The 17,390-nt window shown below is 44.6% G+C and overlaps 1 protein-coding gene across 2 annotated transcripts in view; it reads right to left on the bottom strand.

Moving 5' to 3' along the window:
- The window catches only part of MED13L (mediator complex subunit 13L), a 288,468-nt gene extending 282,676 nt beyond the window's left edge, over positions 1-5,792 (bottom strand). For both annotated transcript variants that reach the window (XM_081252288.1, XM_081252289.1), the window contains exon 1: positions 5,609-5,792. In XM_081252288.1, the coding sequence (XP_081108414.1) occupies positions 5,609-5,680 (72 nt within the window). In that variant the 5' untranslated portion in view covers positions 5,681-5,792. The remainder of the gene's footprint in view (positions 1-5,608) is intronic.
- Between the last annotated feature and the right edge of the window lie 11,598 nt (positions 5,793-17,390).

Here is a 17,390-nt window from a genome sequence, read left to right as displayed (position 1 = left end):
CCCCTATGTAATGAAGTGAATTCCCCCAACAGAACAAAGCTAACACCTTCAAATCTTTCGAATGAACAATGAAAGCTTATACTATAAAAGGAAATTATCTGAACAGGATCAGAAAGTTGTTAAATGATTCAAGTGGGAAGAAAAGTCCGAAATTCCAACACACACTACAAATATTGATTCATTAACTCCAAATCTCTAATCAAGTCCTATGAAACAAATGTGGGTGCAAATTTTTTTTAAACTATTCCCACAGCACATTTTTAGGCTATCTACCTAATTACCTCACTTTGCAATGCATTAAATGTAATTTCTTGAAATTGCAATGTTTATACAATGACAAAAATAGGAATTCTGGTGGATACAACACACATGGTTTGTAAAGCAGTTTAGCACACAATACATTTTAAATAAGTGACACTAAAAGAAATGTCACAGAAATCCTTTTTCTCCATTTCTAATAAATGGCTGCAATGCACAGCTCAGTAATAATACCTAATATTCAACCATATTACTAATTCTTATAAACTTTGTCTAATCTCTCTCAATAGCTAACTTCTGTGAAAGTAACACATCACCCACTTTCAGAAAAAACAACAAATCAGTACCTTCTACTACTATTTCAGAGGAGGAGATAATTATTTTCTTCTACTGAAAATAAGTCAAACCATTCAGAAAAATATCTAGTCTGCGAATTCCCTGGTAGTCCAGTGGTGAGGACTCTCTGCCAGGGCACGGGTCCGACCCCTGTTTAGGGAACTAAGATCCCACAAGCCAGGCAGCATGGCCAAAAAAAAGAAAAATATCTAGTCTACCTTTGAATCAAACTTTGAGGAACAGCTGAATTAACTGTTCATTAAAAAAAAAAATCCACATAATCTTATTACTATTTACACTGAATTTCACTTCAATTTTAAATAATTTAACAAATATAACTATAGAATATGCTTATCTTTTGCAAATATATGATATAGAGAATACAGCATAAACTGGTGACAGTATCTTTCTTATTACTCTCAAGAGCAGAGGAGACCTTTGAAAGTGTTTGATGAATACAATTAACTCACAATTAACTAGGCTAAATTAGCCAGTGAACAAAAAAGATGAATCAATCTTTCCAAACCTAATTAATATAATCCACTACTATAACTTAATGTTAATTAAAAGAATGCCTTAAGAGATTTTCTTCTCCAAATACCTAACACTATCATGAAAAAAAATGCCAAAATATTCCAAAGAAAGTGCTAAACTACATAAGCACCTGGCATAAACTCAACACTCATTGTCCTAAGGCAACCCACCTGCCTTTATTCTCACAAAGAAACAGCCCCAACCTAACTTCCTCTCAATGAGCACTTCAAGCAATAACACAGACATATTTTGCAGCATATAAGTCTTAGGTACATTATTTTCTCTTTAAAATTATGGACTCATCACACGTACAAATGGCTCTTTAAAACGGTCCAGTAAACTGCTACACTATGCCTTAAATTGCTGTCTATTATGTACTTAAAAATATTTACTAGCAATTGGAGGTTAATATGGCAATTATTACTGGGTAGCTATTATTGCTATTAAAAATATATAAATACTGCAACACCATGTGCTACTAACAACAAAACACTGAACAGAGAACATACATTAGCAAATTATAAACATTTTCATTCAACAAAATGAACCATCACGAAAAAAAGATGCCTTACGTGTAAATACTAAAATTGGAAATTGGGATGAAAAAATACCCTGTATATTTACTGGCACTTGAGAAGATTAATCATTCCTTCTTCCTCATTTTCAATTGACAGTCCTCCCCATCTGGTTCTAACTCAAAAGAATAGATCTCAAAGTTTCTACATCTACAACTATCTTCCTTCTCTGCAAGAAATATAATAAATCTCTTCAGAAAAAAGAAAGCAGGTCAACAACAGATAACCTTAAAATCTTCAAATATAGAATGAATGGTCCTTAATAAGAATGATATACTAATGTGTGTTTCAATTGAGGAAGGAAGAATGATACCATCCCCCAACTACCCCATAGTCAGGAAGATGCTAAGCAAATAAAACAATACGAATGTGCAGCACACATAATTAAGAATTAGACTGCTGTTGTGTCAAAGAGTATATACTTAAATCTAGTTAAAGGACACAAAATCGCTTTTCTCCATATCACCTCGATTGAGAAACAAAGTAAAGAAACAAAACTAAAGATATACTTACATCTGGAAATTATAATATGTCTTGCCACAAGGGTGAGTTGGCATACCATAGGGTGCAGTGGTACACTTTCCAAAAGGGCAGATTTAACACACTGAAGTGAATTATAACTGAGTGAATATATAACAAGAGTCTCCCGGAAACGTGATGGACAGCATGAGAAAACAGTTTTGAGTCACAAAGGCACAGCCAGGCATGCATTTAATGCAGTAGTTACAAATTTCACAACTGTAAGAATAAGAAACACATACAATGACCCATATCATATATACACAATGGCATCTTTCACATGTTAGGAAAAGGGGGCAGGGGGTGACAAAGAATTTAGGAAATGTGATGCCATGCAGCAGAAATATCAGAAAGCAAAATAAGTAAAGGACTGACAAAAACCTTAAGGCATCTGACTGCACAAATCAACTTTTGCTAAGCCATATGAACACCTCAAGGTAACACAAACTGGGTGGATCATTACTGTGTTACAGAAGTTTATAATCTCTAGCTTACATTTCAATCTACATTAATATGAGTATCTAGGAAAATTCTCTATAAGCAATAGTGTTCTCTGCTCAAAAAAACTGCAGGCCAAAAAGAAAAATACATGCCATTATAAAGCACCAAGAGTTCTTATAATACATGCTTTATTTTGAACGGGTAATGATTTTATCTCCTTTGGAATTATTCTATCCAGTGTACTTCAGGCAACATATTTTTTTTTTTTTTTTTCCTGTATGCGGGCCTCTCACTGCTGTGGCCTCTCCCGGCGCGGAGCACAGGCTCCGGACACGCAGGCCCAGCGGCCATGGCTCACGGGCCCAGCCGCTCCGCGGCGTGTGGGATCTTCCCGGACCGGGGCACGAACCCGCGTCCCCTGCATCGGCAGGCGGACCCTCAACCACTGCGCCACCAGGGAAGCCCCAGGCAACATATTTTTGATATCCCAGGTTGCTGCTATATCTAATTTACAAGAAAATGCTCAATTTGGAATGAGAAAAATTTACAGTATCAGCAGTTCTTTAACCGATTCGTAATTTTTTTAATTAGCACCAATCCACCCTCCACCTAAAAGAGAATGTAGACATTCTATAGTCCTTTAAAAAAAAAAATCAACCCATGCATTTCTGCATTTCAAAGTTGCTACCTCAAGAGCAATTCTGTTTTAAAAAAAAAAAAAGTATATTCAAAAATCAATTCCTGGTTTAAAGAGGTTTAGGAGAGAAATACCCAAAGCACAAACCTTTAGTCAGTCATAAAGCACAGAATCCGCTCCCACAAATTGTTTCTACAAAAGAATCTTAAACATCTTATCTCTATCAACATTATCATCCTTACTTAAGCTTTAAAAGAAAAGAAAACGAAAAAAAGTAGAAGAAATGATATATACTAAAGACTGGCTGCACATGGATTTTCATTTGTCTACAAAACGTACTGTATATAAATTAGCCACATATATACAAGCCATTACCAGTCAGCACGATATATGGTAATTTGGGGGCTCTCTCCTCGCTAATATTGGTCTACTTGGTTATTTTAATTCCCTGATAAAGTGTCAACGTGGTCACCAGCCGCCAAACAAAAACCTTTTAAATACCCCTTAATCAATATGTTTGCTAATCTATGGAAGTCCCTGAATCTGACTAATACTAAATGATAGACTGAAAAAAGAAAACAGGAGGCAAAATGAGTTTTATTCCCATATATCAAAAGATCAAGGGAAAATTATCACAGTACGGACAGTAAGAATTGCAACTTATAATTGAATTTTAAGATTAAATATCCGAATAAAAATGCTGGAAAAAAAAATGACCTGATCCTAGTACAAAGCACAGATAGTATGTCACTCGGTCTTTGTAGGTAAAAATCACGTTTTGACTTTTTTTACCTGCATAATGAAATATATTTAATAAAATAAAGCTTCCATTTGAAAAGTTGGCAAGAATTTGTATTTCTCCACTAGTCTCAAAGAAAAAAAAATCTATGCTACCCATAATTAAATGTAACTAATTACAATTTGGACACTAATTTATCCAGTGTAAACAAGGATTAAGAGGAAATAAAGCTCTATCTACAGCAGAGGTTACAGAAAACAATTTCCAAAATGCATGTTCCCCAAAGGCAGTCTCCCCAAAAGGGTACACAACTTAAACTAAGTTGGGTTTTTTCAAGCCTAAATTAAACCGTTCAGCCAATTTTCCAATTATATTCTACGCTTGAAACATAATTGCCCTACATCTGTTTACAAATCTTTGCTCAATATTTAAACAAATTCGTAGTCTCCCGGGCACATAGCTCTACATACAGTAACTCATGCACAAAGCACATATTTAAAGACCACGCACTGCAATTATTAGCCTAAACGCCAGGTTTAACAACGTGAATGTTTTCAGAGCTAGGTAATACGACCCAATAAAAAGCAAAGATGGCATTTACCACCAAATGTCACCGCCACCGCCAGGAAAGAGTTGCTGGAGCCCTATACATTTTTAATTTCGATGAACCTAGACGGCGTCGTCGGGTGCCAGGCTTCCAGGAGAACAATTGACACCCTAACTGCTTCAAGATTAAGGCAGGCGATTCAAATCCGAAGGAAAAGTTGTCAATTATCAGAGAGACAGCGCGAGAGAGGCGAAGGCAGATAAAAGCGATGTTATCAAACCGCCCAGCTTGTTGCTTTTGTGTGTGTGTGTGGATTCGTTGTTAGGAGAGAGAAAACAGTTTTTAAAAGACACAGGAGGAGAGAAAGAAGAAAAAGCTTTCTCCACCTTCCGTCGGCTCGGTGCAATGGCTTTACGGCTCTCCAGCGTAGTAAGCCCCGAGAGGCAGACGGCTATCGATGTTTACAATCCCGGGAGCTTCGGGTGCAAGAGTCCTTTACTGACACAATCGCATTCAATCAACTGTTTTCGGGCGAAATTGCAGGTGTCATTATGGAATTTTTTAAAAATTCAAAAAGCGGGCGGGCGGGCAGCCGATCCGACACAAGGGGGGAAAAGCTGCTTATCGCAGGCGCGGGCATCACAAGGCAAAGCCTTCCACATTTAGGGAAGAAAAGGGGGGGAAATGGGAGGGGAAGGGGAGTGCGATTGCAACAGAGGGTGGGCGTTCGAAGTGCGACCCAGAATCCGCAGCTTTGAGACTTCCACATGCAAATTCCACGCCGAGCGCCGCGCTCACAAATGATTTTTAAAGAGCCAAATAAACACTGGAAGGGATCCAAGACGAGGGAGAGACGATCCAAAAGGGGGAGAATCGGCGAGAGGCGAACGGCGGGGAGAGGCGAGGGAGGGGCGAAGTCCCGGCGGCGGGAGGAGAAAGTTGGTCGGCGGCGGAGGTCGGCGGCAGAGGTCGGGGACCCCCCCCTCGCGACACAACCCCCTCCCCGCAGCCCGACTACTCACCAGCGAGAAGAGGTTGGAGTGACAATCCTCCAGGCTCGCCCCGTTCGCCACCCAGTTCGCTGCCGCAGTCATGATCCTCCGCGAGCCCGGCCGCCAGAGCGGGGCATGTCGGAGCGAGGCGTCCGAGGCGAGGCCGGGCCGGGCGGCGGCGCCTCGCCGGGGAGCGCGGGGCGGCCGGGCCGCCGCCGCCGCCGGTGGAGGGCGCGAGGGCCGGCGGGCGGGCGGGAGGCGCCGCGGCGACGCCGCGCTGGGGGCGGCGGGCCCGGGCCGGCGGGGGGGTCCGCGGCGACCGCGCGGCTCCTTCCTGCTCGGGCGGCGGCGGCGGCTCCCGCGGCTCCGGCGGCGGCGGGGGGCGCTGTCCGCGCGGCCCGGCGCCCTCCCCGCCTCTCAGGGCCGCCGCTGCCTCCCGGGCCGGCCGCCGCCTCCGCCTTCCCTGTTCCTCAGCCGCCGCCGCCGCCGCCGCCGCCGCCGCCTTGTTTATCTCCAGCCACCGACTCCCCCTCGGCCCCCGCCGGCGCGTGAGGGGAGGCGAGCCCCGGAGTCGCCGCCGCCGCCTCGGAGCCGCCGCCGCCGCGGAGCGCGAACTCGCGAAGGGGGGGGTGCGGACGAAGCCAGCGGGCGACCCCGGCAGCCGAGCGACGTCCCCTCCTTCCTCTTCCTCCCCCACCCCCCCCTCCTCCCCAGTCAGCCTCGCTTCTCCTCCCTCCCGGGGCTCGCTCGCTCTGACAGCAATGGCGGCCGCCGACCGCGGCTCGGCCCGCCATTGGCTGGCGCTGCGTCACGTGACGGGCGCCGGCCGCGCTGGGGGGGGCGGAGGGGTCGGGGGAGGGGCCGGAGCGACGGCCGCGGCGGCTCGCGGGCGGCGCTGCTGAGCCGAGTGGGGACGTATTCTCCGGCCGAGAGAGGGAGGGAGACGGAGACCGAGACGGAGAGGGAGAGAAAGAAGTGCAGGCGGCGCGGCTCTGGGGCGGGCGCGCGGGCAGCGGCCGGGCCGGCGGCCTCGCGCCCCGCCCCCTCGGGTGCACAGACCTCCGCTGGGCGCGACTGCGAGCCCCGGGAATGCCCGTGGAGGTGGCTGCGGAGGGCTCGGAGCCCCTTGCCTGTGCCCCGGACCGCCCCGGCCGGCTGGGTGGCAAGGGCTTGCCGTGGGCCAAGCAGAAGATCCAAGTGTTTCGGGGGTGTCTCCTCGAGGTCTCACTCCGTCCTCCGCGTTTTGCAGATGAGAAAACTGAAGCACAAAGAGATTAAGTCACTTGCCCGAGGTTGCACAGCTGGGAAGAGGAGGGGGTGGGATTCGAACCCCTGCACCCAAGCACAGCGCAGCTAAGGTCTTGCGTTAAGGTTTATAAGCCTCACCCAGGGAGCGCTCACTGTGAATACAGAAATGCCTTTCGAGCTCTTACTCCTAGGCACTGTGTGTATGCATTCATTGCATAAATGCTTCCTGATCTCTTGCTTTGTGCCAGAATATGTATATATTTTTTAAACTACCAGACACTGTACTAGGGCTGGTTGGGAGCAGACCTTCCCTCCTGCCTGCATTCAGTCAATAACCAACATTCCTTGAGCATACGGCATGGGAGTCCGGAGGAATCCCAGTATAAGGAGGCTGTTTCCCAGCCCTCAAGGCTTGTGCTCCCTGCAAAGGTGGGGAGGAGATAACTTCATTAATAAGCCCCCAAACGTGGAAGAGCCATGTAGATTGGATTAAAAAAAAAGGAAGAGTGGAAAATCAGCAGAAAGATGGAGTGTAATAAAAGGAAAGAAGTCTTAGACATGCGAATTGAGCTTTGGAACTACCACAAACAACTGCTAAAGCAAAACCCAGGAGGAGCATGTTATAAAGTGTTGTATTATCAGGGCTGACACTATGTTATAACCTACCGACACTGTTATAACGAATGTACCTACATTATTTCACATAGTCCTCAGAACAGTCACATAAAGAAGATACTGTTATTATCCTTAGACTACAAGTCAAGGCTCAGAAGTGCAGTGACACCTCCAAGCTCTCCAGTTAGTGAGTGGCTCAAACCCAGGTCTGTGTGGCTCCAGAGCCTAAACCTGAATCCAGAAGGCTCTGTGAGCTGTGGCCTGTCGATGACTTTGGCACCCCCCGTTGTGTTACCTTGACCACCATGGTTCAACTCTCTGACCCTCATTTCTCCATCTGTCAAAAAGGGGTCCCAATTGCTGACCCACTGACCTCAGCCAATTTTGTGCATTTCTATTAAGATTTGTTGACGAAAATGTTTAGGAAAAAAAAGTCAAACCACTTTATCAACATGCATGGTGTTACTTCGGCCTGAGCAATCAGACAGTGTGATGGTCCATCATATCCAGGTGTGTTTATATCCCAGGATATCATCTTACACACCTGGTCACCAAATTCTCATTCTTCAGTAAGTTTTTTAAAAGTCTCCCAAAGCAACCTAATATTAGAAAAATGAGAACAGTATATGGACAGTTCACAGAGTAGGAAAGACATATGGCTTTCAAATATGTAAAAAGATGTTCAACCTCACTTGTTGCAATGGACAGAATGTTGGTGTCCCCCTAAAATTAATATGCTGTAACTTTCCCATTGTGATGGTATTTGGAGATAGAGCCTTTGGCAGGTAATTAGGTCACAAGGGTATAGCCCTCATGATTGGATTAGTGCCCTTGTATGAAGAGACAGGAAAGATTTCCAGCCTTCAAACACTCTCCCTCCCTCCCTCCTAACCTCCCTCTATCTCACTCTCTCCCCACCTTGCCCCACCCACCAACCCCCCTGCCCTGTGAAGACAGAACCGGGAAAAGGGTTCTTACCAGGAACCATATTGGCTGGCACCTTGATCTTAGACTTCCCAACCTCCAGAACTGTGAGGAATAAATTTCTCTTGTTTAAGCCACCCAGTCTATGGTAACTTGTTAGAGCAGCCCAACAAGCAGACTAAGACACTCATCACAAGAAAAACAGCAATTAAAACCATAATAAGGAGGCTTCCCTGGTGGCGCAGTGGTTGAGAGTCTGCCTGCCGATGCAGGGGACACGGGTTCGTGCCCCGGTCTGGGAAGATCCCACATGCCGCGGAGCGGCTGAGCCCGTGAGCCATGGCCGCTGAGCCTGCGCAACCAGAGCCTGTGTTCCACAACGGGAGAGGCCACAACAGTGAGAGGCCCGCATACCGCAAAAAAAAACAAACAAAAAAACATAATAAGGGGCTTCCTTGATAGTCCAGTCATTAAGACTCTGAGCTTCCAATGCAGGGGGCGTGGGTTCCATCCCTGGTCGGGGAACTAAGATCCCACGTGCCGTGTGGTGCAGCCAAAAAACAAAAAAAAAGCATAATAAATATTGACAATATTTGAAAAGCTTAGGCAACTGTGAAGGGAAGCCGAACTCTCACTGTCAGTGGGAATATAAATTAGCATCACAGCTTTGGGTGTCAATTTGGAAAATATCAAAATTTATAATGGACATTCCCTTTGACCGAGCAATTCTACTTCTAGGAGATTATCCTACCGAGATACTTGCACAGATGTATAAAGACCTGTAGTGCAAGGATGTGAACTATAGTACTGCTTGTAGAAATCAACTTACATGCCCATTATTTGGGGAGTAGTTAACAGTATAATTTAATCCCATGCAGCCATTAAAAATAATGAGTTAGCACTATGTGTACTGACAGTGCTAACTATCATTAGCACAAAAAGGGATTATTAATTGAGATATCCATGGAAGGCTGCACCAGAGACAATGGTAATATCAGTTGCCTCTGGGGATAGAGAGTCACAGTGGGAAGAGAAATTACTTTTCACTGTACTGTTTACATTTTTTTAGCCAAATGTATATATTACCTATTCAATACAATAAGTTATAAACAACACAAATCAATCAATAAAATTGAAAACAGAATAATCAATCAAATAAAAAAGCAAATAAACAATGCAAAAGGGGATAAAAACTTCATCCGGGGAGATTTCCTTGACTGTCAAAGCCAAGGCCCCAGAGTAGAAGAGAAAAGGTCAGAAGTGCAGTGTGCAATTGCCCTGGCAACATAAGTACAGAATGAGGACCCAAGGGAACCAGGTTATAGTCTCAGATGTGCCACTGAGCGTCCCTGTTATCTTAGACAAGCCTCCCGACTGCCCCGGGCCTCAGTTTCCTCCTGTGTGAAAAGGCAACATGGGTGATCCTCCATACTAGGTCATTTCTAGCAAAGAAACCCTTGACTCTGCACTGTGGAGATGACTGATAAATGTCTGCAGAGTCTTTAATAGAGAAAGCAATGGGAGGTGATGGAGAGCCTCAGGAGATAAGATCAAAACAAAACCAAACCCATACTGGTGACTAGGAAGCAGCAAGACATCAGGTACTTCTGAGTCCAGTTCCCCATGTGGGGGGCTCATCAGAAGCATCCTTGTTCGTGACCAAGTTTCCCCATTTGTGAAAACGCCTAACTGCCCAGGCAGGAAATAGACGTGCCCCTCTGCACAAGTCTCAGGTCGTATTCTGAGAATGACAGTTTAGTTCCCTTTCATGGTTACCAAATGTAATGGCAGAGAGAAAATGGAAGCAAAAATATAACCAGAGGAGGAACCACCCTATTAGAAAGACCACAGGAAGTCACCACAGCTGCAGGGTGGGAGTATTTTGTAGGAGTTAAGAATACAGCTTCAGAGTAAGACAGACCTGGGTTCCAATCTCTGCTCTGTGGTGCACTAGCTGTGCAGCCTTGAGCAGGTCACTTAAGCCCTGTGACCCCCATTTCTTCCGCTGGGTTGACCTCCCAGAGTGAGAGCACAGGGCGAGGTCTTAGCACAGTGCACAGCCCCATCGGCAGTGATCAATAAGTTATAACAAGCACAGTCACTTGTCCATCCTCGTACAATGGAAAGTGGCACCCAGTCACATCACTTGGAGTTTTTTTCCCTTTAACCTCAGCTTTATTGGATTTATCTTGTTGTAAATAACAAAAGTTACAAAATGCTAGCTGTGACAAGTTAAACGACACAGGAGTACGCCAAGGAAAAAAGAACACTCTTTTCTCTACCACTGAGTTATCCTAACTCAACCTAATTGTTATGAATGCTTCCTCTACTTCCTACAAGCTCATACCAAATCATGCAATGTAAACACACATTCCTAAGGGAATTTTTTTTTTACTTTTTATGAAAAAGGGATCATGTCACATATATTACTTTGCAAGCTGCTTTTTTTTTCACTTAATTTATCACAAATATACCTCTCGACCTATATATCTAGATCCAACTCCATCTTTTATTCGTTGTAGAGTGTTTCATAGAACACCTGTGCCATAATTTATCCAATTATTCCCCTATTTCTGAACCTTTGGGTGGTTTCCAGTTTTTTCCTATTATAAATAAGGATGCAGTAAATATCCTTATCCATATATCCTTATGTACTGACACTTCTATTTCTGTAGAATAAAGTCCCCAAAATAGGATTGCTTTTTTATTGTTAATAAATGTGTATTTTTACTGTTAATAAATACAACCAGAAGTCTTTCCCCAAACATTGTAGCAATTCGCACTCCCTCAAGCAATACCGGAAGAGAGTATTCTTCCTCACCACCTTGCCAGCATTTGGATGTTGCCAATCTTTTTTAAATTTTTGCCAACCTGACAGTGAAAAATGGTGTCATTGCTGTTTGAATTTGCTTTCCCAAACTCCAGTGAGGTAGATCTTCTCTTAGGTCTCTTGACCATTTGCATTTCCTCTTGAGTTTTTTTTTGTTTGTTTTTTGGGTTTTTTTGCTATTCAAGTCAGCAGCTGAGAACAAAAAGAGAAACAAAGGCAGTCCCAGTGAGATCAGTCAGGGGTCTGGCACAATGACAAACACCGGTCTTGGGTCCCTCTCACATGGTGTGGACAAGGCCATTCATTCCGTAATTCCATAAAGACACTTACAGACGCTGCCACGAAGCAGGCCTATCCTTTTCTTTTTTTTTTTTTCTTTTAAAGCTTTGTATTTTATATTGGAGTATAGCCGATTAACAATGTTGTGATAGTTTCAGGTGCACAGCAAAGCGACTCAGCCATACATGTACATGTATCCATTCTACCCCAAACTCCCCTCCCGTTCAGGCTGCCACATGACATTGAGCGGAGTTCCCTGTGCTGTACAGTAGGTCCTTGTTGGTTATCCGTTTTAAATATAGCAGTGTGTACATACCATCTTACAGTTGAGAGGTTCAGCACCTGCCCAAGGTCACAACCAGGTAAATGGTAGAACTGCACTTGTCTGCAGAGAGGTGTTTACTCAAATCCCTCTCTCCTCTCCAAGAAGAGAGCATTCCTTTGAATGAATGCACTCTGATATATTTGTAAAAAAAAATTTTTTTAATCATATAGTGGTCAAGCTTTTTTAATCCATGCCAAAACAGAACTCTGCAATAAACATGCAGGATTAATGGAACCCGGGGCCTAAACCACTTGGAACGGGGCTTTGCAAGTGGACAGAAATCCTCTGAGACCCTTTCAAATGGGAAGCAGAAATGAACCTAAGAAAAACCCGGAAATGGGTAACAGGGAATAGGCCTATCCTTTCCATTCCTTCACTTTCATAATTCAATTTTTAAGTTGAGGTTTTAAGTTCCCTCTGAGAGAATGGTCTTATACCAGTCAAGCTGTGGTGCCTTGGGCAATAACAGTTCTGCTCCTAACCATCAAGGATTTCCTAACGGTTCCAACCCCTCCCCTAAGGCGGTGCAGAGGATGAAGTAAAGACAATAGCAGTTGTTGCTGGCTCTGAGCACGGCTTGAAGTCTGGCGAAGGGCAAGAACTTTAGGGCTGGACGACACCTGGTCCGGATCCCAGCCTTGCCACTGACCTTTTTGACCTCTTGGACGGTGATTTAACCTTTCTGTGCCTCAGTTTCCTCATCCCTAAAGCAGGGTCATCCTTGTATCTGCCTCTTACAGCCAATGTGAGTATTCAATGAGTTATTGCACACAAAGCACTCAGCACCCGCCCAACACATAATAGGTGTTCAATAAATGTCAGTGACTCTTCAGACCCAGAGCTTTTTATAAAATGTAGGTGGAGACAGAACTCCAAGAAACACCACCAAAGAGATCATTTAAGCCATGATTTGAGTTGTTAAAAATCCCAATGAGCTTAAATTAACTGTACTCAGTGGCATTTTACCTACACTTACATACAAGGACTCTTGCTTCCGGTAGTGCTGATTTTTGAATGAATTTAGCAGCCCACGATAAATTGCTTTCTAATAGCCAATAATAAAGAAGCGTGTGAATGTCCCCTGAAATTTTTCTTTGACTACGCTGCCACTTGACCAAAAACAAGTGACCACATTCATAAATTTTTGGCCTCCACTAAGTTTACATATTGCAGGCTCTGGCCATGGCAGGTGGTGAAATATATCACATGAAACTAAATTCTGTTTCCTCTGGATGGACCCACATATACACATACACTCTCTTGGAATCTGAACAGCCTCACTTACGACAGCCAACTCTGTTTTTAGGGTGAACAAAATCACCTCTAAGAGAAGAGGGTGTTCACAGGTGGATTCCATAACTTTTCCTCTCCAGGGCTGTGCAAGTGCGAAGTCAGTGCTCACGAAAGAAACGGCCTGCCTGGGTGGCCCAGAGCCAGACCGTGCACTGGGAGGGGAGATGCCAACTTCTCTGGCAACTGTGCCAGCCTATCTCACCCTTTCTGCTTTCTGTGCTCCAGGCCAGACCCAAGTGTCCAGGGGTTTTGTAAGGAAGAAAAGGTCTTTTCACTGGTGGCCTAAATCAGGGACTTCAGCTGAGGTCTGGATAGGTGAGAAGGCAACTGATGGAGCCGCCCTACCCGTGTGATACTGCTCTTTGAGAAGTGACATCCAGGTCCTGGCATGTTAGACAAAGGCCACCATCCTCCAGGGACCAGACCAGTTCCCTCCAAACTATCTGGCACTTTAAGTTCCCAGCCCGAGAGGACACTTTTCCTGCTCCCTGGCACAGGGGTGCCAGCTCCTTGCTGGCTGGGTCCCTGCCTGTGGGTCAGATCTTGCTTTTCTGCAACAGATCATTTTATTTAAAAGCAAACCTTGGAAAGAGCATGCTCCTTTGCTCAGGCAGCACTTTGGAGGCAGGAAAAATGCCACATGTGAAACTTGAGTCATCATTTTGTCTTCACGTGGCCTCAATGACAGGTTCATTGGGCTCCTCCGGTCACCTGGGTTATAGATTCTCAGCAAGGATGAGTCAAGCAACTCATCTCTCCTGCTTGAGTCTCAGTTTTTCCTTTTTAAAATGGGCTGCCAACCTCTCAGGACGCCAGTGAGTTATAACCCATTGGTGTTTTTTTTTTAATTGCGTACACGATTTCTCCATTTTCAAATGTGCTGACTGCAATAGTCGGTTGAGGATGGAAATGGAATATATCTACAGAGTCATCCTGTTGCTATTGTCGGTACAGATCGCTTCCCCAAGGAAATAAATTACATTTCATTCTCTATCTATTGTTTACTTTATAGTCTCTTGATCTTACTTTGCTGACTTCTTGTAGATTTTCCGGTAGCTTGGTTCCCACTTAATCACAACAGCTTCTGTAAATGTTAGCGAGTTGTGTTATGGGGATTTGCTACCAGCATTTCACAACGGTTACTGAACATAGAAGCCCCTTCTTTATTCTACCAAAAATACCTCGGTAAATATTCCCCTCGCTTAAAAAAAGTAATAGACCCTTAAAACGATTTTCCAATGAGCAGACTTTATTTCATGTTAACCATGCCGTAACTCAAAGCACATTTTGCGTTGTTCTATATTTGTGGTTTTATGAAGAGGTCACTGTTTACACAGCACGTGCACCCCAATGAGCCTGTTCATTATAATCTAATCAGCCACTTCTCAAAATCCCAACAGAAGACGGGCTTTCTTCTTCCAGGCAGAGCTGTGTGGTGCAACCAGAAGGAGGCCAGTAAAGACATGCCACCAACCATATACCCAGTTACACTCCTCCTTACTGTACCATCTTTTCAGGAGGGGGCTGTCTTCTGAACGTGTTTACGGAGCTCATTTTATGCCAGGTATCTACTTGTCAGAACTATCTTATGAGGTAGATCCTATCCCTACCCTAGGATCCTATCCTACCTGAAGCTTGGTCACTGCTGCCTTCTGTACTAAGATGAGGTTAGAGGGCTCCCCCATGCTTAGACACCCTCTGCCCCTTATTTGGGCTCCCTGTCTTCTTCATAGGCCCACTGTGCCTCCCCACAAATGTTCCACAGGGGCCTGGAGCAATGCAGCTCTGCCACTTACCAGCCATCTGCTCTTGAAGAAGCAGCCTCACCACTCTGAGCCTCAGTCTTCTCATCCATAATGTGGGCATAATTATCCTGGCTTCATGGGAACATTGGTAATAATAATAACAAGCACGGGCATATTTATTGAGCACTTCCCATGTGCCAGGCCCAGGCCCAGGTACTTTAATACTGTGAGCTTGTTTAATCCTCCTGTGAGGGAAATACTATTATCATCCCATTTTGCAGATTGGGACAGTGAAGGCTGAGATGGAAATATCCAGAATGTGCCACCTCCAAGCCTAAGCCACTGGCCCCTCTGTTGCTCCCACCCCCACTATGTTCTCTTTTCCACACAGCAGTCAGAGGGAGCCTAATCAAACCTAAATCAAACCTAATCAAACCTAAATCAAACTCCTCAGCTCTAAACCCTTCCATGACTCCCACCTCATTCAAGGTAAAAGCCAAACACTCCATCAGCGCCTGCAGGGCCCTGTGTGACTTGGCCTCTTGCTCTCTTGCCAGTGTCCCCCATGCATGCTCTGCTGCAGGCCCGTGACCTCCCTGGAGCTCTTCTCTCAGCCTCAGGGCCCTGGCCCTTGCAGGCCTCTCCTGCGCTTGGCTTAGATGGCTCCCACAGTAGAAAGACCCTCTCGGACCACTGCGCCTAAGACAGTGTGCCCCATCCCTCCTTCTTACACCCCTCACTCTGTTTAGTTTTCTCTTAGCATCTAAAATCCCCTGACATATATTTGTTCTTATATATTTTTGCTGTCGCCCCCTCCTCCTATTAGAATATCAGGGTGATAGAATGTAAGGTTGTTTTTTTTTCTCCTCTTTGTTCACTACTGTATCCTCAGTGCCTAGAACATTGCTGGTGTTTAACAAATGTTTGTTACATGAAGGAATTACAAACTGATACTAAGTAGTAAGGCCTTGGCCAGTGCCTGGCGCAGAGCAAGTGTCAATAAACATTGTCTGTTATTATCAGAGGTGTTAAACCACCTTGTGCCACAGACAGCTCTTCTCCATGGCAGGAGGACGGGGGCGGTGCCAGCCCTGAGCCTTACTCCACCTCTGTCCAGAAAAATCAGTCCCATGGGAGCTACCAAAGGGCTGGCTCCCCCCAGGAGCAGCTTAGAGGGGACAGCAGCCCTTCCTTGCCTGGAGGCGGGGCAGGGGTCCCAAGCCAAAGAGGAGGGCATCTCCCAAGGCTTCTCAGGGGTCTGCAAAGTCACAGTGTATCTTTAATAGCCTGAGCAGACAACTGCCCTCCAGAGCCAGAACCAGAGTCACATGATGTAGCCTGAGCATCTCAGTTGAGTTCTGTGCCTCACCACAACAGACTGGCCTGCTCGAAGGATTAAATTTTGTATCATCATTTGATTTTCCCTGTAATTCTGAAAGTAACACATGCCCTATAAAATATTCAAGCATCAAAGAAATGTGTAATTTAGAAAATGAAACACCCCTTCCCCCAACCCAGGTAACTTACTGGTAACAATTCAGCGTACTGTATATTCATCTAGATTTTTTTTTCCCTAAGCATATTCTAACATTTACTATTATTCTTATTACTTACAAAAATGGGATCATACTGTATACAGCTTTTGCACTTTGCTTTTTTCCCTGAATCGGGTTTACTGAGGTATGATCTACATATAGTAAAATCCACTGGCCTTAGTGTAGAGTTCTACAAGTTTTGACAAAACATCTAGGGTTGTGTAAGCATCACCACAATAGAGAGTTAGTACAGTTCCAATATCCTCCCAATTGCCCCTTTGTAATCAACCCCTTCCTTCCCCCCAAGCTACTGGCAATGACTAAGCTGTTCTCTGTCCTTATGTTTTACCTTTGCCAGAACGTCTTATAAATGAAATTACAGAGTACATGGTCTTCCACTCAACATAATGTATTTGAGCTTCCTCCATTTTGTTGCATGAATTAGTGGCGCCTTCCTTTTTGTTGGTGTATAATATTCCATTGTATGGATGTACCATGTTTTGTTTACCCATTCATCAGTTGAAGGACATTAGGGTTGTTTCCATTTTGAGGGTGATTACAAATAAAGTCACTATAAACATTCACACACAAGTTTTGGGGGTGAATATAAGTTTTCATTTCTCTTGGGTAAATACTCACGAGTGGGATGGTTGGACCATATGGTAAACATATATTTAACTTTATATGAAATTGCCAAACTGTGTCCCAAAGGGGCTTTTCCACACTCCTTGCTTTTACTTTTGACTTAGCAGATATGTTATTACCTGATAATACGTATTTGTTTGTGAAAAACTTTCCCATCAGAACGTAAGCTCCATGAGGGCAAGGACTTTGTCTCCTTTCTTCACTCCTGCATCCTCTGCCTAGAACAGTGCCTGGAACATAGTATGTGCTCAAGAAACGTGAGTAGGATGAATGAGTCCTGAGCTCACAGACCTCCCTCCGTGTAAGGAAACATAGAACCATGTAATTAACCCACCAGTGGCAGTGCTGTGGATGTTGCTGTCTGGCTGTGTCT

The sequence above is a fragment of the Mesoplodon bidens genome (assembly GCF_964165515.1).
Source record: "Mesoplodon bidens genome assembly, chromosome: 13".
Lineage (NCBI taxonomy): Eukaryota > Metazoa > Chordata > Mammalia > Artiodactyla > Ziphiidae > Mesoplodon > Mesoplodon bidens.
The sequence above is the reverse complement of the archived record's forward strand: the minus strand, read 5'-3'. Positions and strand labels throughout refer to the sequence as shown.